Source organism: Simochromis diagramma, unplaced genomic scaffold, assembly GCF_900408965.1.
Source record: "Simochromis diagramma unplaced genomic scaffold, fSimDia1.1 OVJJ01000617.1, whole genome shotgun sequence".
Lineage (NCBI taxonomy): Eukaryota > Metazoa > Chordata > Actinopteri > Cichliformes > Cichlidae > Simochromis > Simochromis diagramma.
The window spans coordinates 713,369-735,396 of record NW_024386953.1 but is presented as its reverse complement, the minus strand read 5'-3'; the positions used below and the strand labels follow the sequence as shown (position 1 = coordinate 735,396).

At 42.1% G+C, this 22,028-nt stretch overlaps 1 protein-coding gene across 2 annotated transcripts in view; it reads left to right on the top strand.

The window, feature by feature from the left end:
* The window catches only part of LOC120737719 (formin-2-like), a 68,687-nt gene that overhangs the window by 28,538 nt on the left and 18,121 nt on the right, over positions 1-22,028 (top strand). The window contains exons 11-16 of one of the 2 annotated variants that reach the window (XM_040038556.1): positions 462-591; positions 1,021-1,167; positions 3,524-3,583; positions 15,740-15,860; positions 16,140-16,232; positions 19,947-19,998. In XM_040038556.1, coding sequence (XP_039894490.1) covers positions 462-591; positions 1,021-1,167; positions 3,524-3,583; positions 15,740-15,860; positions 16,140-16,232; positions 19,947-19,998 — 603 coding nt within the window. Of the gene's footprint in view, positions 1-461; positions 592-1,020; positions 2,375-2,508; positions 6,694-15,739; positions 15,861-16,139; positions 16,233-19,946; positions 19,999-22,028 lie in introns of those variants that run through there. The other variant, XR_005696822.1, reaches the window with a different exon arrangement.

The following is a 22,028-nucleotide window of genomic DNA, read 5'->3' as shown; positions in this document are numbered from 1 at the left end:
GTTAAGTCAATATTATTTGGAGAGAGATAAAACCTGCAGCTTCAGAATCTAGCACAAAAAGGACGTAAACACAAAGCGCTCGCCGACGCTTCAAAATCAGTGAGCTGTCGGCTTTCAGCCCCAACGGCGTGTCCATGTCCGTGTACATGCTGTCGGGTGAGAAAGGCGACATCTCACTGATTGGGAATGCGTCGGGTCCGTGTTTTGTGTTTACCTCTTTGTGCAGAATCTGTGTACCTGCTCTTATATACTGTTTTAGCTGTTTGGTGGTTGTAGAAATTTTGTAAGGTTTAACCTGAGATTTTGCTGTTTCGGGCAAAATAAATTTATATTTAAAAATTGATTCAGGATTTTAATGAATCGATATCACGTTATTCAAGCCAGAATCAATTTAAATCGATAAATCGATCACGAAAAACTACCCCTAATGCTATGCTCTTTCTGCTTCTTCTGCATTAAAGATTTCTCTACCAGCTCACCTTGATCCCAAATTTCAACAGTAGAGTTTTCTGCATCCTTTTCCAGTCCAGCTTTTGTGAGTGCATGTCATCTATCACAAGAAAACTGGACACACTGCAGAGGGTATGCAAGGTGAGTCAAACTGTGAAGAGCAAAACACAATAACTGCATACCCATGTATGCATGTATGTCCAAATCTTTGAAGTTTGGACAAACATGCTCCAAGTCCATGTATACACCCATAGATTTATTTAAGATTTGTTTAAGAACAGGGCTATTAGATCTGGTTATGAATCATTTGTTTCAGGATAATGAATAATACACATTCATGAAAAGGTGTTTTCATTATTAGCATAAAGTCAGAAATGAGGAAACTTAAACAGAACAACTTTCAGCGTGCAGGGCAGCGCGTATAAAAAAAGCAGTGCAGCGTAAAAGCCTGAAAAGTGTTTCTTGTTGAATAAATGCTTTCAAAATTGTGAAAAGTAATAATTCTACCTAATGTATAATCAGTACAGTCACATGATTTCTTCTTTCTGTCTGTTTGATCTCGTTTTACAGGTAATACAGGACAGTGAAACAGTGAAGAAGATTCTAGGTCTGATTCTGGCCTTTGGTAACTTCATGAATGGTGGCAATCGAACCAGAGGCCAAGCTGATGGTTTCAGCCTTGACATCCTGCCCAAACTTAAAGATGTAAAAAGCAGTGTAAGTAACCAGAATGCTGAAAACAAAGTATAATTTTGTCCCTGTATCCTAAAATAAAGAGTCTTGGTCCTGTAGATTGCATCCATGCCTTTTAAATGTAATATATTCACAGTATTCAGCAATGCAGTTTAATAGAAGCTTACTCAAATGTTATGTGTGTAGTCCATTATGAGGTAATAAACTACAGCTTACTGAATAAAAGTTAATATTCATTGAGCCGTGTAATCTTGAATTGTTCAGCTCAGCTGACACCTTTGTTTTGCAATTTCTTTGATGAGGAGTTCTTTAATAAATATACCCTTTGACTTTACATTTCATCTCCTAAATCCTGCACTGGGATCCTTTTGTTGCCTTCGATTGAATGCATTTAGGATCTTAACTGTAAAATAACTGGCGCAAATCTAAATGTATGCCTATATCAGTGTCATGCTCCTGTAAAAATGTTGCTCTATTAAGTTTCAACTGGTTATCTTCAGCTTTGAAATACTTAGGGATTCTTTTAAACCCGGGTTTGGAAAAATTAGTACCTCAAGTATAAAACCTACTCAAATAAATAATAAATCTAGATTATTAATTAAAAATGGAATTTTATTTTGTGGAAAAAAATTACTGTGATTAAAATGGTAGTTCAACTATGTCTCAGTGATGTTGCCTGTAGAAATACTCCCACAGGTCAAGAGGAATGGGTCTAAATATGGTAGAGGATATTATTCTAAATTAAGCTGGATCAAAATTGAAAAGGAATTAGTAAGCCTGTTTAAATTCTGGGGTGTTCTCTTACATGACACAGTTACTAATAGAGAAGATTTGTCATGGTCCGGAGTCTGCTCCGTGTTTATGTTTAGTTTATTAGTATTCTGTGGTTTTGGTTACCTTGGGTGTTTGTACCCTTCTGTTTCATGGTTCATGTTCCTATGTTCTGTGTCTCCCAGTCTGTGTTAAGTTGGTGTGTTATGTCATTGCGTGTATGTGTTTCCTGTTTTATTGTGAAGGTCTGCGTCTTATGTGAGTGTTTTCAGTTTGCCTCCCTAGTCTCGTCACGTTAATCACTCCCAGCTGTGTTCCCCACCTGTGTGTAATCTCCCTGTGTTCTCTGAGTGTATTTAAGTTGTGTCTTCTGTCATAGTAGTTGCTGGTTTGTCTGCGTTATTTCCCCTCCGCCATTCTGTGTTTATGCCTCCGGCTTCCTGGTCATTCTCCCTGCAAGGTACCCTTGTTCGTGTTCTGGTTTTGTGTTTAGTTTAGTTTTCCCAGTTTAGAGTTTTTACCGTTCTGTTTCTCGCCACCCTTTTTTGTTGTACTTCTCCGGTTGTAAATAAAGCTCACCCTCCTCTTAAGCAGTCTGCATCTTGGGTCCGTTATTAATTCCCACGGCCTGCCTCGGCACCCCGTGACAAGATTTTTTCTTTAACAGTCCTGTTGTACAGATGAGGGTTGTATTGGATACAATAGCTTGAAAGAGGGGCAAGCATAAAATTGGACCTTTGAGTCGTGATGTTTTTGAAATATCTACAACTGATATTTGAGATTAAAATGTTAAAAGCCAATTTAAAGTCCCCAGTGAGGGACTTTCTGGATCTTTCTTACATAAAGTATAAGGCAGCTGTTTTTTATAAAATACTTAGCAAATAATTACTTTAATAACCTGAGGATCATTTAACAAACGGACTTAGGCTTTGATATAAAACAGGAGTAGTCTAGAATACTCTCAAATCCTGATAAATTCACAAAAAGCCCAGCAAAAATTAGTATAATTTAAATTAATACATAGGATTTATTTTACCTCTTCTAAATTTTATCGGCGCAGTCTAACAACCAATGACCTATGTTGGAAATCAGGTACAGGAACATATACAAATGCTATTCAAGAATGTAAGCAGATTTAGCTTTTTCAGGGAAAAAAGCTCTACATTTAGATAGGTAAATTGTTATGTTTGAAATAACAATATCACCAAGGTTATGTTTACTTAGAGACCAATCAGTCTTTCCCACTGCATCCAAATACAGTTTTGTGGCAATGAAAGTGAGGGCAATTTTGGTCACAAGAATGATCCTTAGAGTATGGAAAGACAATTGAAATGGTGTCAAAAAAAAAAAAAGCAATAAAAATATTGACAGGAGTTAATCATGATAATGAGAACTTCAGCAGACTTTTAGGACAGACTTTGTATATTTCTTGGTCTTGGTATATTGGTATATTGGTATATTTCTGTTTCTGTTGTGTCTTTTTTTTTCCTGCTCACTCTTTCTATAGCCATGTAGTTATGACCAGTGCATTAATGGAAAATTGTATAATGATGCTGGTTGATTGCCATCTTCACTCCTCTAAATTTATGTGTGTTCTTTCCGCATACAGGACGGCATGAAAAGTCTTCTGTCTTACATTGTTGCATATTACCTCCGACACTTTGATGAGGTAAATTTTCACACATTCTTTCCCTTCTCCTGTCAAGACTGACTGATTTGTGCTGTCAATTCTGGCATACGTAGTTGTGGTCAGATGTTCACATAAACTCATCATGGGCATGAACTCTGATGCTTTTAATGATTTTATTGAACTGTTCTTTTTATGGGATGGAATGTTTGACATTGACAAACAAGAACTGGGTGCACAAGTTTGAATTTATTTTTTATTTTCTCTAATCCGCACAGTCAAAATTATATACACATACCTCCCCCAATATTTGATTTAATTTCATTTAGCAAGTCGTACCTTGACCAGACGTTTGTGAGAGCCAGCAAGCTTCTGATATAATTCTGGATGAATATTTAACCATTTAACCCTTTAACCAAAATTGGTAGTTTATTTAAATTGGTTGGTTTCCTGCCTTGAGACTGGAGAAACTGGGTTTTAGTTGAGATACATGGATTATATTATATCTTCATGTTGAGAGGTAACCTTAAACAAGTAGACATTGATCCTTTTGAGCTTCTCTTTCAAAAGAATCAGAGTAACCAGGAGTGAGTTTCTTGGAGTTGGTCTTAAGAGATATGTGCTTAGTAAAAAGCCAAACCTTTTGACTGGGCAGGTAGTTTGGATCAGGAGTGCAACAACAGTCCACCAGTTGTTTGTTTTGCTCCTTCGTCCATAACAGTGCAGCGTGGGTTGCTGTGATAATGACGAAAATGATGTTGAACAGACAGAACAAAACCTCATGTTCTGTGGTGGTAAACAGTGGTGGCTGACAACCAAGGGATGCCTCAAATGAGAGACCAGTTGTCGGGGATATTATGGAGATATGGACGTATTCTACCAGGTATGTTATGTGCTCTAGGTGGACTGGTTTAAAGAAGCAACACGACTGAGAGCTGCTTCCAACTCCTGATTTGGCCTTTTGATTTATCGGTTAGTCTGTGGGTGAGAACCAGAAGAGAGGCTTGCCTGGGCACCTAGAATAGAGCAGAACTCCTTCCAAACTCATGATGTAAACCGTGGCCCACAGTTGGAGGCAATGTCCAGAGGCATCACATGAAGACATGGTCCACTAAGAGCTGAACTGTTTCTGGGGCAGAAGGGAATTTGGAGAGGGCAACAGAATGAGCAGGTTTGAGGTAAACCAGTGTCAAACCCCAGGAGATGTTTACAAGTTGTAGAATGGGTCAGTCCAAAACAGCTTGAAAGTCTGCAGGGTCAGCTTTGATCTGCTCTTTCACAACAATGGAAAGAAACTGTAACACGGAATTTGCAATTCTCACCGTTGACATAAAGCTTATTTTCCAGCAAACACTGCAACACTTGATGGATTTGAGGTTCATGTTCAGACAGTTTGCTGGAAAAAATGAGGAGATCATCCAAACAAACAAAAACAACAATTCAGGTAGTCATGAATTGTACATTATTAACAAGGACCTGATAAACAGCGGGAGCATTACTGAGACCAAATGGCATGATATGACTTTCAAAACGTCTCAGTTCTGTAATCATCTCTTTCCTCAATGCAAGCAAAGTGGTAAGCATTTTTTAGGTCAAGTTTAGGAAAGATGGTGGCTCCCTGCAACGGTTCAAAATGATAATAGTGATAATGGATATTTGTTTTGATGGTTTTATCATTATGACTTTGGAAGGTGATACACGGCCATAGCATCCCCACTACGTAAAATGAGTGGAGTGACATCTTTAATATGTCACGTCCAATTTGGCCCACTGAAAGAGTTGTTTTGTAACACCAAGTAACGTCTTTTTTTAAACATCTACTGAATTACTAGTGTGGGCTATTTGTAGCCCAAATGTGGTCAGTGCAGACATCTTTTGATAACTAGAGACACATACAAAGGTGAAATGTATTTCCAGTTCAAACTAGCTGTTGAGCCAAAAACCTACAGGAAAATAACTGGTACAGAAAACATGTTCTCCACCCTTTGGAAACATGGGAAACAGTTATGTGTGAAGAAATGCAAAGTGATCAGTGGACATCTCCAAAACAGCTCAGGCTCTTGACGCTTAAACAAAAGTAAACATGCACAGTGGATTTCGAGAAAAAATGTCCCCGGCTCACAGGCAGTTTGCAAAAGGAGTTTTTTGACAAAGACTGTTGAGCATATAGTCTGCACAAATTTGCACAAACTTCACATACTTTCCATTGCAGCTTCTCTCAGCCCAGCTACCGATCACAACCATGCTCACTTTGTCATACAATCATTAGCTCTTCACGATAAAACAGGATACTTGTAAAAATGACCATATTTAATGCAAATGCTCATTTAAACATATTTAACACATTGTGCTTCATTTAAAAGGAATTTGAAGACTTTTCTAAATACTTTAACCATTATCAGGCATTATTTAACCATTTACATATTAACATGTATTTTAACATTTTTAATATTTCAACATATTTAAACAATTTAATGAATGACAGTTTTAACCTGGTTACAAACATAGAAGTTAAGTAAATAAACCAGTTAAAGAAAAACAGTAAAATGTTGAATTACGACAACAAAAAAATCCAACCCACATGTACTGAATAAATCAATAGGCTAAAACCTAATAAATTTTTTTAAAATAAATCTGTGTATATGTGTGTGTGTGTGTGTGTGTGTGTGTGTGTATCACGTTAATAACAACAATGTTGATAAGTTACATTTATTAATCATGTAAATTACCTGCATCTGTCATAGATATCCACATGACATCCAAAAAAATGATCCGGTCTAAAGTGGAAATGTTGAGCGTCATAGTGACGTCCAAGCTGGGTTATGGTTGGATGTTGAAATTGTGGAACTAGTTTGAACATTGTATAGATGTCCAGAATTGATCATGGACAGAGGGACCCAATATCGACATCATCTGCACATCTATCTGATGTCCAGTGTTTAGTGGGTCTTGTTATTCTTCCCAATAAAGGAGAACCCTGCATCAAGGGGAGATGAGGATGGTCGAATGATACCAGGCGCTAGGGAGTCAGTGATGTGTTTCTCCATTCCTTGCATTCAGTTTTAGTCAAGATGTAAAGGTGACTAGTGAGAACTGGGAGTACTGGGACTGGGAGCAGATCTGTGGCATAGTCATATGGGTGATGGAAAGAAAAAAAAAGGAGCCAAATCCTTTCTGAAAACTTCAACCACATTGTGATATAACCCTTTTAGGCCAGTTCTCATTTCAGATCATCACACACACCAAGAACAAAAGTTATTATCACAACCTTGTCCTCCCAATGTATCTCCTCTGCCAGTATCCAAAAACAATTGGGACAAATTGGAACAAAAATCAGCTGCTATAATGCGCTTACCTTGGCCAACTGCAGGCAGAACACTACCCTAAATTTGATAATGAATTCATTATAAGAGAGCTTAGTATAGGTCTTTAAAACAGCCTGCGCCCATCTCAGCACACAATTGCATAATAACTCCAGTGAAAAAGCCAACTTGGCACTGTCAGAAGCATGAGTACAACTCATAGTTATCTGAACTATAACAGATAACAACAAAAGGAGTGCCCAATTACAAGTTACAAAAGCTCTAATTCAGAAAAGAATAAGGACCCACGCTTAGAACATAAGGCGTGGTTAGCTCACACAGATGCAATATAACATTCACATACTGCAGATGCTGGTGTTACAGCAGTTTGGTAGTTGGTAGCTGACAAACATTTTCTGAACATCCTAACTAATTTCCTGAGGGTGATAGTTTGAGTCTTATTCCAGTCCTTGGCAAAATCCGGTCGTTAAGTTGATGACGTGACGAATTCTACTTCCGGGCCTAAAGTAGTCTGCGTTTAATATGGCTTTTGTGTTGTTAACATGTTTAATGTTTTGTATTTTCTTCTACTTAATCTCAAAAAGCTCCTAAAACAGTCAGTGATCACTGTTGACCTCCCTCGGCTTTTATTACCGCTAATCATTTATTTAAGCTCAGTTTTTAAAACCTTAGGATGTAACTACAGCCCAGCCCATGCAGCAGTATATGAATGACTAACCTCGTATTGTGGATGGATTATCTCAGTTGTTCTCCTGGCTGAAGTTTGGTCCTTATACAGCATCCATCCATGCGATTACATTTGTTCCTGACCACCGAGAACACTCACGTTAACTTTTATCGAGTGGAAAAAAGTTAGCTTGTTTATATTATCAGAATCAGAATCAGAAAGGGTTTTATTGCCAAATGTTGAGCGGGTTTACAACATTAGGAAATTGCTGCGGTGCTTCAGTGCAAACATACTGTTATAAATACTGTTATAAATTAAGCTTAAATAGACATGAAAATAAAAATGAGAATAAGAATTAAAAGTGCTAAGTAGATAGATATATACATGATATATACATGAGTGCAGGTGGTGATCAGTGCCAACATGGAATGATGCAGTGAACACAGCGTAGGGTCATGTGTTAGTGGTGGGAATAGTCATACGGTTATTGTTCATGTGTCCAACAGCAGAGGGGAAGAAACTGTTCTTATGGCGAGAGGTTCTGGTGCGAATGGACCGGAGCCTCCTGCCTGAGGGGAGCAGGTCAAACAGACTGTGTCCAGGGTGAGAAGGGTCAGCTGAGATCCGAGCTGCACGCCCCAGTGTCCTGGAGGTGTACAGGTCCTGCAGAGATGGGAGTCTGCAGCCAATCACCTTCTCAGCAGAGCGCACAACACGCTGCAGTCTCTGTTTGTCCCTGATAGTGGCTCCAGCGTACCACACGGTGATGGAGGAGGTGAGGATGGACTCGATGATTGCAGTGTAGAATTGCATCATCGTCCGTGTTGGCAGGTTGAATTTCTTCAGCTGCCTCAGGAAGTACATCCTCTGCTGGGCTTTCTTAATGACGGAGGTGATGGTGGGCTCCCACTTCAGGTCCTGGGTGATGGTGGTACCCAGGAAGCGGAATGAGTCCACAGAGGTGATGGGGGTGTCAGTCAGGATGATGGGGGGGAGTGGAGCTGTGTGCTTCCTGAAGTCCACAATAATCTCCACTGTCTTCTGGGCATTCAGCACCAGGTTGTTGTGGCTGCACCAGGACACCAAACGTTCAACCTCCCTCCTGTAGGCAGACTCATCCCCGTCCGAGATGAGTCCAATAACGGTGGTGTCATCTGCAAACTTGATTAGCTTGACAGACTGGTGGGTGGAGGTGCAGCAGTTAGTATACAGGGAGAAGAGCAGGGGAGAAAGAACACAGCCCTGAGGGGAGCCGGTGCTGATGGTCCGGGAGTCCGAGACATTCTTTCCCAGCCTCACATGCTGTTTCCTGTCCGTCAGGAAGTCAGTGATCCACCGGCAGATGGGATTATGCTAACATAGCTGTGTCGCTAGCGGTCACATAGCACATCTTTATATACCAGCTAGCCAAACTTCAGTAACCCTACAAACGTCACTGCTTTTTAGTTTCCGGTCTTCATTTATGTTGCAAGTGATAACAGAGCTGTACGTTTTAATTTGTTTCCAAAACCCCGCAGTCAGGACATGCTATATTGTATTTAGATAGAAGCTAGCGAACTAACTTCCTGCTAACTTCTAACTCCGTTAAATGTCATAAATTCCGTTTTCATGGATGCCTGGATGTTAAACTCAATTGTTACACCTGGTAGAGCAGAACGCTGATCATTTTATTAAAGATGAAAGACTTTAGACAGTTTTTCAACTCTCACTACTGCCATAGTGATCATTTGATATACGGACCTGCAGCGGAGTTTAGGCCCAGACACGGCTAGCTACGTCAGACTTAACGACCGGATAGTGACATTCATATAACTTACATATGACTGTTTGATAATCTTGGACTCTGCAGTTGTTTAAACAAACCTCCAAGAGACCTAACTAACTTAAATCTACAGTTCTGCTTCTTAGAGCTTTGATAAATTCATTGAGTCATTTGAAAACCTTCAGTACCACAGTATGCTTCAGTATATACAGTTCTATTGAAATAGTTTTAAAAAGCCCCAAATTACTATGACATTTGTGCCTGTGATGAGTAGGGATGGGTATCGTTTAGGTTTAATCCGATACCGGTGCCAAGCCGGTACTTTTGAAACGCTGCCGGTGCTTAAACGGTGCTAAAACCGGTGCTTAAAGAATGGAGAGCACAAACTTTGTCCAAAAACCTCTTATGTTTTTATTTTTAGCAGTCTCTTTTTGGATGGAGATCTCTGACTATAAATTTTGTCACTGCCCTATGAATTTCGTCCACTCTTTATTTGGTCATTTTAGCCTTTTTGGTCAAGGTGAAGGGAGTATCTGCCATCAAACAAGAAGACAGCCGCATGTAACTACGATGGTGTAGTTATGCTGCTGCTGCCATCATCATCTATCATCATTTCTGCTACACTGGCATGGCTAGGGCCAGGACTCTCCCCTTCGGGTATTGGGGGATGTTGCTAACTCTGGGTCCGATAACAGGCATCACACCCGCAGTAGATGTGCTCGGTGTGAGGTTTTTCAGCAAGCTATCAAATAAGGTGCATTTTTAGGCTTTTAAAAAAACGCTATGCGTCGCCAGGTGTTTCATCAGATTCGAGGTGTTACCTCCTTTGCACATTATCACCTTAAAAGCACTTGTTGCAGGCTGCTGAGTTTGCATCTTTTGCTGTGAAGTACAGCCAAACCTTTGACCGCTTCGCCTTGGGCATTTTTAATCTGTAGCTCTGCTCTAAAAGAACATACGTACCTGGGCCCGTCTACTATCCTTGGAAAGGTAAAATGATTGGCTACAATCCAAAGTGTATGACATCTCAGGGAGAAAAAAAAAGCACCGAAATAAAGCACTGAGATGCGCGCTGCTTTTCTAGTTACTACCGCCATAATGGCACCGGATATCAGTACCCATCCCTAGTTATGACAGTGATTTACATTTCTGGTGTGTCATTTGTTGCAGAAAAGCAAAGTCATTTCACTCTCTGATACATGTAATTGTTTAATGCAAAAAATTTTAGGAGCTATGATCTCAGAATCATACTTAATTGACCATATAAGAAAAAATAATTCCCCTCTCGCCCCTGCGGGTGGTCTATCCTTCAAGCTCGGTCCTCCACCAGATGCCTGGGAGCTTGAGGTTCCTGCGCAGTATCTTAGCTGTTCCCAGGACTGCCCATATGGAAAAGAAATAGTAAAAACTTATATGTGATTACTCATGAAAGTGGCCACTTTCATGAGTAAATCATATAAGGCTTACATGATTTACTCTTGAAAGTGGCCACTTTCTCATTACTTTCATACATTGTTTTAGTAAGTATACAAAATATACAAGTTTCATTATATAATTTTTCAAGGGATCTTATATCTGTTTTCACTATTATATGCTTTTCATACAAGTTTCACACATGACAGATACAAACTTTATAAGATTTATATATATCTTTTCCATATGGGTGCGCTCTTCTGGAGAGAGATCTCCAATGTTGTCCCTGGGATCTGCTGGAGCAACTTGCCTAGCTTGGGAGTCACCGCACCTAGTACTCCAATTACCACTGGGACCACTGTTGCCTTCACCCTCCATATTTTCTCTAGCTCTTCTCTGAGCCTTTGGTATTTCTCAGGCTTCTCGTGTTCCTTCTTCCTGATGTTGCTGTCATTGGGAACCGCTACATCTATCACTACGGCTGACTTCTTCTGTTTGTCTACCACCATTATGTCCGGTTGGTTAGCCACCTACAATTTTGTCCGTCTGTATCTGGAAGTCCCAAAGAATCTTAGCTCGGTCATTTTGACCTCAGGACTTCCAGGCCATATTCGGCACACATGTTTCTGTATACTTTCCTGGCCACTTGGTTATGGCGTTCCATGTATGCCCTGCTAGCTAGCATCTTACACCCTGCAGTTATGTTCTGAATTGTCTCAGGGGCATCTTTACACAGTCTGCACCTGGGGTCTTGCCTGGTGTGATAGACCCCAGCCTCTATGTGCTCAGAGCTTGTTTCTGTGCTGTCATGATTAGTGCCTCTGTGCTGTCTTTCAGTCCAGCTTTGTCCAGCCACTGGTAGGATTTCTGGATGTCAGCCACTTCCTCTTTCTGCCGGTAGTAAATACTGTCCAGAGGGCTGTCCTTCATTGATGGTCCCTCCTCTTCCTCCTCTTTCTTGGGTTTCTGCTGCCTGAGGTATTCACTGAGCACTCGGTCAGTTGGGGCCATCTTCCCAATGTATTCTTGGATGTTCCTTGTCTCATCCTGGACCGTGGCGCTGACACTCACCAATCCTCAGCCTCCTTCCTTCCGCTTAGTGTACAGCCTCAGGCTGCTGGACTTGGGGTGAAACCCTCCATGCATAGTCAGGAGCTTCCTCGTCTTGATGTCAGTGGCTTCTATCTCCTCCTTTGACCAGCTTATTATCCCAGCAGGGTACCTGATCACGGGCAGGGTGTAGGTATTGATAGCCCGGATCTTGTTCTTACCATTCAGCTGACTCCTCAGGACTTGCCTGACCCTCTGCAGGTGGTGGTTGCAGCTGTCCTAGCAGCCTCTTCATGGTTCCTATTTGCCTGTGGGATCGCCAGGTACTTTTAGCGGTCCTCTATGTCTGCAGTGTTGCCATCGGGGAGTTTGATCCCCTCAGTTCTGACTACCTTCCCTCTCTTTTTTATCATCCGACCACACTTTTCTTGTCCGAACGACATTCTGATGTCATTGCTGTATATCTTGGTGGTGTGGATCAAGGAATCAATGTCTCATTCACTCTTGGCATACAGTTTGATGTTATCCATGTACAGGAGGGGCTTACAAATGCTCCATTCTGTCATCGATATCCGTAGCCAGCCTTGTCAATGATCTCACTGAGGGGGTACAGCCCTATGTAGAACTGCAGTGGGGACAGAGCATCTCCTTGGCAGATCCCTCACTTGATGGTGACTTGTGCTATGGGCTTGAAGTTGGGCTTGAAGTTGGCCTCTAGTGTTGTCCCCCACATCCCCATTGAGTTCCTGATGAAGGCTCTTAGGGTCCTGTTGATCTTGTATAGGTCTAGGCGTTCCAGGATCCAGGTGTGGGGCATTGAGTCATAGGCCTTCTTGTAATCAATCCAGGTAGTGCAAAGGTTGGTCAGTCTGGTCCTGCAGTCTCAGCTGACTGCTTGGTCTACCAGTAGCTGGTGTTGTGCGCCTCTGGTATTCTTGCCCATCCCTTTCTGTGCCCCACTCATGTATTGAGCCATGTGCCTGTTCATCTTAGCCGCTATGATGCCTGACAGAAGCTTCCACTTGGTGTTGAGGCTGGTTATTGGCTGGTAGTTGGATGGGACCGGCCCCTTCTGGGGGTCCTTGAGGATCGGGATTGTCCGACCTTTGGTTAGTCATTCTGGGTGTCTCTCGTCAACTAGCAGCTGGTTCATTTGTGCTGCCAGACGCTCATGGAGTGCAGTCAGCTTCTTCAGCCAGTAGGCGTGAATCATGTCGGGGCCTGGTGATGTCCAACTCTTCATACTGCAGACCCTTTCTTGGATGTCTGCCAATGTGATGGTTACCGGACCCTGTTCAGGGAGGTTGCTGTGGTCTGCTCTTAGATCCACTAGCCACTGAGCATTGCCCTTATGGGTTGCGTCCTTCTTCCATATGCTCTTCCAGTATTGTTCTGTCTCCAGCCTTGGTGGTGCTGTTCTCATATTGTTCCCCTGCCACTGATAGCTGGTTCTGTGGAGAACAGCTGGTTTATTCTCCTGCCTTTGATCTCTCTGGTGTTCCTCTTGAAGCGGCTGGCCAAGGATGTCAGTCTTTGTTTGGCAGTTTCCAAGACCTCAGGTATGGACAGCTTGCTGTACTTCTTAGGCACCTTCTTTGTTGCACCTTTTTGCAGCTCTGATAGTTGGCTAGCTTCCCTGCGTGCTACCTTAATCTTGACCTCTAGTCTCCCTCTCCATGGAGGGTACTGCTCTTTGTGGCTGTTCAGTTTGTAGCCAAGCATCTCACTGATCACTGCTGCCGTGGTGTAGATCAGCTTGCTAGTCCCGGGAATGGTGGCAGTCTTGGTAGCCAGCTATGGAGGATCCAGGTTTCAAGCTTTACCATGATCCTATCTCTCAGGTCAGTTCCTCTTGCACTCAATGATCCTTCTTCTATTGCACTTGGGGCTTGGTACCCAATCTCAGGTGGGGGTGATGATATCTCCCCCCTGACCTGGCGTCCTGGCAAGCTTGAAGGATAGATTGCCCGCAGGGGAATTTCTCTCTCTCTCTCTCTCTCTTTCTCTCTCTCTCTCTCTCTCTCTCTCTCTCTCTCTCTTTCTCTCTCTTTCTTTCTATATATCTATATCTATATATCTATAGATATCTATAGATAGATATAATTATTTATTTATTAGGGGTGCAACGATACACAAAATTCACGGTTCGGTTCGATACTTTGGTGTCACGGTTCGATATTTTTTCGATACAAAAAAAATTTTTCATGCCTTTTTAATTTGTCATTTATTAAAATTATAAATATATATATTTTAACTCAAAAGTACAGTTTTTAAATTTAACCCTAACCCTTGTGCGTGTTTTTTATTTTGACAGCGACTGCGCACCTGCGGACCACTTATGTGCAGCCCTGGTTATATAGCTCATCATATCGCAGCCACAGAAATTATTTTGTCCATGAAACCATAAAGCTGCACTTTCTTTTTGCCTTATAGTCTGATTTGTCATAACTTTTCCGTTTTGTGGTAAGCTTTTCTTTGGCTGTCACTTCTTCACCCTGACCTGTCTTATTTGGCTCAGCAGAACTGAAATATATATCCTGCTGCTTTTACACACGCACTCACATAAGCTCAGCGATTCTCTGCATCCTCTTACATGTTTAAGCTTGCTGCGGGAGATTTCACTCGTCATGTTTGCGTAGTAAGCTAACGATTGATAAGACGATGTCAGAGGAATTGGTGCACAAATTATCATCACTCACAGATCAGTGCTGTCGCTCTCTATACACAGTTCGCGCGATTGCAAAGTGAAAGCAAAAAACAAGCGCAAATTCAAACGCGATTTCAATATGTCACATATTGGCAGTGGCGCACCGATGCCAATGACATAATTACCCAGCTACATTTCCGAAAGAATGCAAAAGCATTGACATATATTTTTCCTTCCTACGATAGCCCGACGGGCAGGGCAGAGATAGATTTTGGTAGCCCGACTGGAAAAATCGCTAGCCCCGGGACGTCGGGCTAGCGATATTGCGAGCCCTGTATCTGAGGAATCACTCATCTTTGGAAAAGAGAGTTTATTACAGAGAAATGGCTCTTTCCAAAATAAAAGCCATACTATCCGCTTCTTCTGGGCTATATTCTCAGCAGCATATTAAACATATCAGGTCCCCATAAGGAGAATCATGGGTTAACGGCTGTCTAAATGACTCGGGTAAAGTTTGTAGCATGCATGCTTGTCGTTTTTGTCTGCTTCCACTTGTCTTTGCACTAGGATGATGTAAATGTGCAGTCATATTCGTTGTGTTCCCACTAGTGCTTTCAGGTTAATCTCGTTGAAATGACCTTAACGCCACAACACGGCAAATCTCCGTTAACAAGCTACCCCTGACGGCCAACACGTTAACGAGCTAACTGCGCTAACACACTAGTTCCCACCCATGTAATTGAGCATTGCGTGGCACATCCAACATACTGTTTTACTTTAGTCCATGACGCGCTTACCTTCAGGGTCATACGTCACATGAAAACCAAAATAATTCCAAACGCCAGATCTGAATGAGGGTGGGGGAGGTTCAATTTGCCATGTTGCAAGGAGAGCTTAACTTCTGTCTCGCTAGCTTGCCCTGCGCGCTTCCTTCTGACGATGCTGTCTGTGTTGAGCGCTCAGTGGATCTGCGCTCAACAGTGCAGCCTAGGCGGAGTAGTCGAACGTAGATTCACTGAGCGCTCAACACAGACAGCATCGTCAGAAGGAAAGTTGATAAAATAAATTACAAATTTTGTATTGTTCAATACATATGCGTACCGAACCGAAAGCACTGTATCGAACGGTTCAATATCGATACGAATATCATTGCACCCCTAATATTTATATATATTATACATTATTACATACATACAAACATACATTATTTTTTATATATACATATGAAATTGCATTGCTAACATCTAGCATGCTGGGGATGGTTATTCCAACAGTAGGACATCTATGATTCATTTGAACAATTGTATTGTGCCCTAATTGGTTTGTCCATTTCCAGGATGCTGGCAGGGAGACATGTGTGTATCCTCTCCCTGAGCCTCATGACCTGTTTCAGGCTTCACAGCTGAAATTTGAAGATTTTCAGAAAGATCTGGCACGACTCAGGAAGGATCTGAGAGGTAACACACGTAGCTGCATTTCCATCAGATTAAAGGACATACATTTACTGTATAAGCATTCATTTCCTGGAAACTGACCAATACCCATTACCTGACTACCTCTCATCATTCAAAGGTGAAAATGATGATTTGCAAGTGTTTGAGTCCATTTAAAAATCAAACTAAAACCATTTGGGGCATTATAGTGGTTTAACATGATTCATACTTCCATGCGTGCATGAAATATATTGATAAAGCTGAAATGGTTCATTCAATGGTTGACTGTTTTCATTTTCTCAGCATGCATATCAGAAGTAGAAAAAGTGTGTAAGATTTCAGATGAGGAGAACTTGGAACCTTTCAAAGAAAAGATGGATGATTTCCTCAAACAAGGTAAATTATGTAACCCCCATACATACATACACACATACATACATAGATGCATACATGCATACATACACTTATTGACATGATATCACCATGCAGTTGCTGTAGATTTGCAGGTTGCACATCCGTGGTGTAAATATTGTGTTCCTGTCAAGCAGGTGCTATATTGGATGGTAGTACAGTCTGAAAGTATGGTATTGTAGTGTCTTTACAGTACAACATAAAGCATAAGCACACGTAAAGCAAGTATCCCCTCGGCTTGCTGCCTGTACTTTGGGGTTTCTTCCGGTGGACGAGAGGGTTTGTTCCCTGTGCGAGGGTCGGGGAAGGGGTCCTGACTGTCATCTGCGCTTATGCGCTAAACAACGGTTTAGAGTACCCAGCCTTCTTGGAGTCCGTGGGAGGGAGACTGGGGACAGTCTCCCTCAGAACATGGTCCAAATGGACCATGTTCAGCATCTCCATTGCCAAAGCCAAAGGTGGTTGGTGCCTGTTGTTGTGGTAACCTCCCTTGTCTATCTCTGGCGTTGAGGTCACTGAGGAAGTTAAACAAGTCCATGATGGCAGATGCGGATGAGGTTTGCCCTGAGTTCCTGAAGGCTCTGGATGTTGTGCGGCTGTCTTGGTTGGCATGCCTCTACAATGCTGCATGAAAATCAGGGGTGGTACCTCTGGGATGGCAGACCGGGGTGGTGGTGCCCATCTTTAAGAAGATGGACCAGAGGGAGTGGGGCATCACACTCCTCAGCCTCCCTGGGAAAGTCTATGCCAGGAAGAAGAGTCTGTCTGTTGGTTGAACCTCGGATACAAGAGGTACAATGCAGTTTTCGTCTTGGTTATGCAACACTGGATCAGCTCTTTATCCTCTCGAGAATACTTGACGGTGCATGGGAGTTTGTTTTTTTGTGTACTTTGGAGAAAGCATTCGACCGTGTCCTGTGGGAGGTGGTTCCTGTGGGAGGTATGGGTTGTCTGGCCCATTGCTACAAGGCGTTCAATCATTATACAACCATTGCAGAAGCTTGCTCTGCATAGCTGGAAATAATTCTGACTCGTTTCCAGTGGGTGATGGACTCCAGCAGGGCTGCCCTTTGTCACTGATTCTGTTTGTAATTTTCATGGACAGAATTTCTAGGTGTAGCCAAGTGGAGGAAGGCTTTCACTCAGAATGTCTTCTCTGCTTTTTGCAGATGATGTGGTTCTGTTGGCTTCATTGGGTGATGGCCTCCAGCTCGCACTGGAACCGTTCGTAGCTGAGTGTGAAGCAGTTGGAATGAGAATCAACCCCTCCAAATCTGAGGTCATGGTCCTCAGCTGGAAAAGGGTGGAGCACCCACTCTGGGTGAGGGACAAGTTCCTGTCCCAAGTGGAGGAGCTTAAATTTCTTAGACGGATTGGTGGATTTGGTGCTGCAGTGATGTGGACACTGTACTGGTCCATCATGGTGAAGAGAGAGCTGAGTGTAAAAGTGAAGCTATTGATTTACCAGTCGATTTATGCCCCTACCCTCACCTACGGTCACGAGCTGTGGGTAGTGACCAAAAGAATGAAATCATGGATACAAGCGGCAGAAATGGGCTTCCTTTAAAGCAGGGGTGTCAAACTTAAATACACAGTGGGCCAAAATTCAAAACTGGATCAAAGTCGCAGGCTAACATTAATATTCATTGAAAAAAACTCTTCCTCCAAATATAACAAGGAATCTTTTCTTATGGACTCAAACAAGTTTTGCTGAAAAACTGAATATGGAACAAGCAAAGCTTAATACTAAATAATATATATAACTTATATAAACGTATATATAACTTAATATTGCACACATGCAAAATCAAAATTCCAATTAAACAACACATCAGTGGAATTAATTTCTTAATTAAATTTGTATTTGCAGCCTTCTGAATTAAATTTTATCATTTTATCATTTATCAAATTTTCATCATATTCTTCCACCTGTCCAGAAAGCTCCTGTTTTCTGCCTTTCTTTTTGCCATTTTGGGATAATAATAATAATAATGGATTGGATTTATATAGCGCTTTTCAAGGCACCCAAAGCGCTTTACAATGCCACTATTCATTCACACACTGGTGGAAGCAAGCTACGGTTGTAGCCACAGCTGCCCTGGGGCAGACTGACAGAAGCGAGGCTGCCATATCGCGCCATCGGCCCCTCTGGCCAACACCAGTAGGCGGTAGGGTAAAGTGTCTTGCCCAAGGACACAACGACCAGGACAGAGAGCCCGGGGATCGAACCGGCGACCTTCCGGTTACAGATACGCTTCCCAACCCCCTGAGCCACGGTCGCCGATAGGTAGCATGGCAGTATTTGCATGGTTGCTATGACTATGGTTAACAGAGGAGAGGGTGCTAATGGGTCCTGTCATGACTGACGTGCCAAAACACCAACAGAGCATTCTGGGAATTGTAGTATTAGCAGTACATGCACTGTATAATACTGGCAGGCCAGCTCTAATGGTAATTTTGTATGGCTTCGCGGGCCAAAGGTAATTAGGCTGCGGGCCAATTTTGGCCCGCAGGGTGGTAGGGTGGTTCGGGCATTTGACAAGGATGCCTCCTGGGCACCTCTTGGGTGAGGTTTTCCAGACGTGTACCACCAGGAGGAGGCCCTGGGGCAGACCCAGGACACGCTGAAGGGATTATATCTCTCGGCAGGCATGAGAAGGCCTTGGTGTTCCCCCGGACAATTTAGAGGAGGTGACTGGGGAGAGGGAGGTCTGGGCTTCTTTGCTTAGGATGCTGCTTCTGCAAAGTGGCCCCAGATAAGCAGAAGAAGATGGATAGATGGAACTGATTGTTATTGTACATGAATAAAATTGAAATGAAAATTGACTTATCAGACCAGGCAGCATTTTTCCAATCAACTATTGTCCAACTTTGGTGAGTTCATGTGATTTGTTGCCTTAATTTCCTGTTTTTTAACTTTTTAACTTAAAAAGGTAATCTTGATTGTGTCTATATACCATGTGATTCACTGATTTGTTTGCACGAATGAGCAACTGAACAGATGTACTGTACCTAACAAACTGCATGGTGAGTGTATCTAGTGAGTGGGATAAGATGCCTCAAATCACCCTTTCTAATGTGTTTTCAGTAATTTTCTTGTGCTATAAGTATGATTTCTTGTGTTTTTGGAGAAAGAAGTCCTACCATCAATTAATGCTTTAATTTTAAACGACCCTTTAAGATTAAAGCATCAGCCTAAGCCTAAAGTGACCCTTAGGCTTAGGCTGATGGGGGCATCCCACAATGCACTGACTAGTTTTTCAGTCACTGTGTGGTTACACACCACTCTGCACTTAATCATTAGTTGTTGTTATCAATCTTTGGCTCTGTTACGCAGTGTGTCTTCTATCCTGTCTTGCTCCCATCACACCAACTGGTTGAGGCAGATGGCTGCCCCTACCTGAGCCTGGTTCAGCTGGAGGTGTCTTCCTGTTAAAAGGGAGTTTATCCATCCCACTTCACCAAGTAGAGTCTTTAACTTAAAATATAAAGCACCTTGAGGCAACCGTTGTTGTGATTTGGTGCTATATAAATAAAACTGAATTGAATTGAAATTGAAAGTGTCTATAGTATGAGTACACTTGAGGACAGAGCATATAATTTTCTACTGGAATAAATGGACATTCATGATAGCAAATCCAATCACTGTCTCATGATTTACACACATATTGACTTCATGTATTGTTCCTCCTTTCTTAGCTAAAAGTGAACTGGAGATGCTGGATTCTCAACTCAGCAGCACTCATAAACTGTAAGAGCGACCTTCTTTATTTGTTATATTTGTGACAGTACTGTCTCTTTAACATATATGATCTAATTTCAGAAAAACATTAAAACATTGCACAGAACTCCAATACCATTACATTTTGACTGGTTTGTACCAACCAGTTATCCCCACCGCTGTGTAACAGACGCAAGTCAGCAATGTTTTTTAGACTACATTTCACATATAAAGTGTGCATTTCTATCCTAAAGAGGCATTAATGACACAAGTTATAGGTTTGTAAACAAAGATAACCTGGTTTGAATCCTTTTTTAATCACTGCATTTGGCACTTTGTACTCACTGTTTACATATAGGAAAAGCTATTGGTTAGGAGTAAAATATGTCAAATCACCTGAGAAAGCCTACAAACTGAAAACTTGGATAGAATTTGTAGGCCATCCCTTTCCCTTTGCCTTCTCCTCCTTACCCTACCCTACAGTTCCTTTCATAATCTTTATTCATTAGACATGAAGTGTCATATATTTCAGGCCTTTTTAAATTTTGATTATGATTCATCAGTAATTATTTTAATATTTCATTTTGAGTGTCAGAAGTTTATTCAAATAGCATAAACTCTATATACACTGTATTGCCAAAAGTATTCACTCATTCATCGAAATCATTTAATTCAAGTGTCCCAATCAGCTTCCATGGCCACAGGTACATAAAATCAAGCACTTAGGTGAAAGAATGGCTTGCTCTCAGGAACTGTGAAATCCATAATGGTACAGTGATAAAATGCCACCTGTCAACAGGTCCACTCATGAAATATCCTCACTATTAAATATTTCAGTATCAGATGTTAGTGGTATTAATGGATTGGATTTATATAGCGCTTTTCAAGGCACCCAAAGCGCTTTACAATGCTACTATTCATTCACTCTCGCATTCACACACACTGGTGGAGGGAGCTACAGTTGTAGCCACAGCTGCCCTGGGGCAGGCTGACAGAAGCGAGGCTGCCATATCGCGCCATCGGCCCCTCTGGCCAACACCAGTAGGCGGTAGGGTAAAGTGTCTTGCCCAAGGACACAACGACCAGGACAGAGAGCCCAGGGATCAAACCGGCGACCTTCCGGTTACAGATGCGCTTCCCAACCCCCTGACCGTGGCTCAGGGGGTTGGGAAGCATAAGCACACGTAAAGCAAGTATCCCCTCGGCTTGCTGCCTGTACTTTGGGGTTTCTTCCAGTGGACGAGAGGGTTTGTTCCCTGTGCGAGGGTCGGGGAAGGGGTCCTGACTGTCACCTGCACTTATGCGCTAAACAACAGTTTAGAGTACCCAGCCTTCTTGGAGTCCGTGGGAGGGAGACTGGGGACAGTCTCCCTCAGAACCTCTCCCATAGTAAAGGGACTGGGAATAACAATTCAGCAACAAAGTGACAGGCCATGTAAAATCACAGAGCAGGATCAGCAGATGCTGAGGCACATAGACTCATAGCTCTGCCAACTTTCTCCAGAGTAGATCCCTACAAACTTCATGTGGCCTCCACGTGGAATTCAAAGACATCCTGAAAATAAAAGTGAAAAAATGATGCAGCAAGATGTATGCCCCCTCACGTGCTTGTATGCATGCCTCACAATGTTGGGGCGTGTTCCTAATGAGAAGAAAGCTCCAAGACAGGTGCAAGCCACTGCCTGGCCTGTAGAGGTCTGTGCGTCTGTCCATAAATATGCCTCCCCAGACTATCACTGACCCACCACCAAACCGGTTAGCTGAATGATGTCACAGGAAGCATAATGTTCTCCATGGTCTCTTCAAACCCTTTCACATCTGTCATGTGTGCTCAGGGGGGCAACCGCTCTCATGTGCTAACATCACCTGGTGCCAGCGGTTGACCTGCCAAGCCAAGTCAACTTTATTTATAAAGCACTTTAAAAACAGCAACCAGTGACCATTGTGTGGAACATAGCAATAAAAAAATAAAATTGAAATAAATAAAATAAGTACATATAAAATAATGACTAGAATTAAAATTACAACACAAAATAAGAGCATTGACAAATGCAAGATCT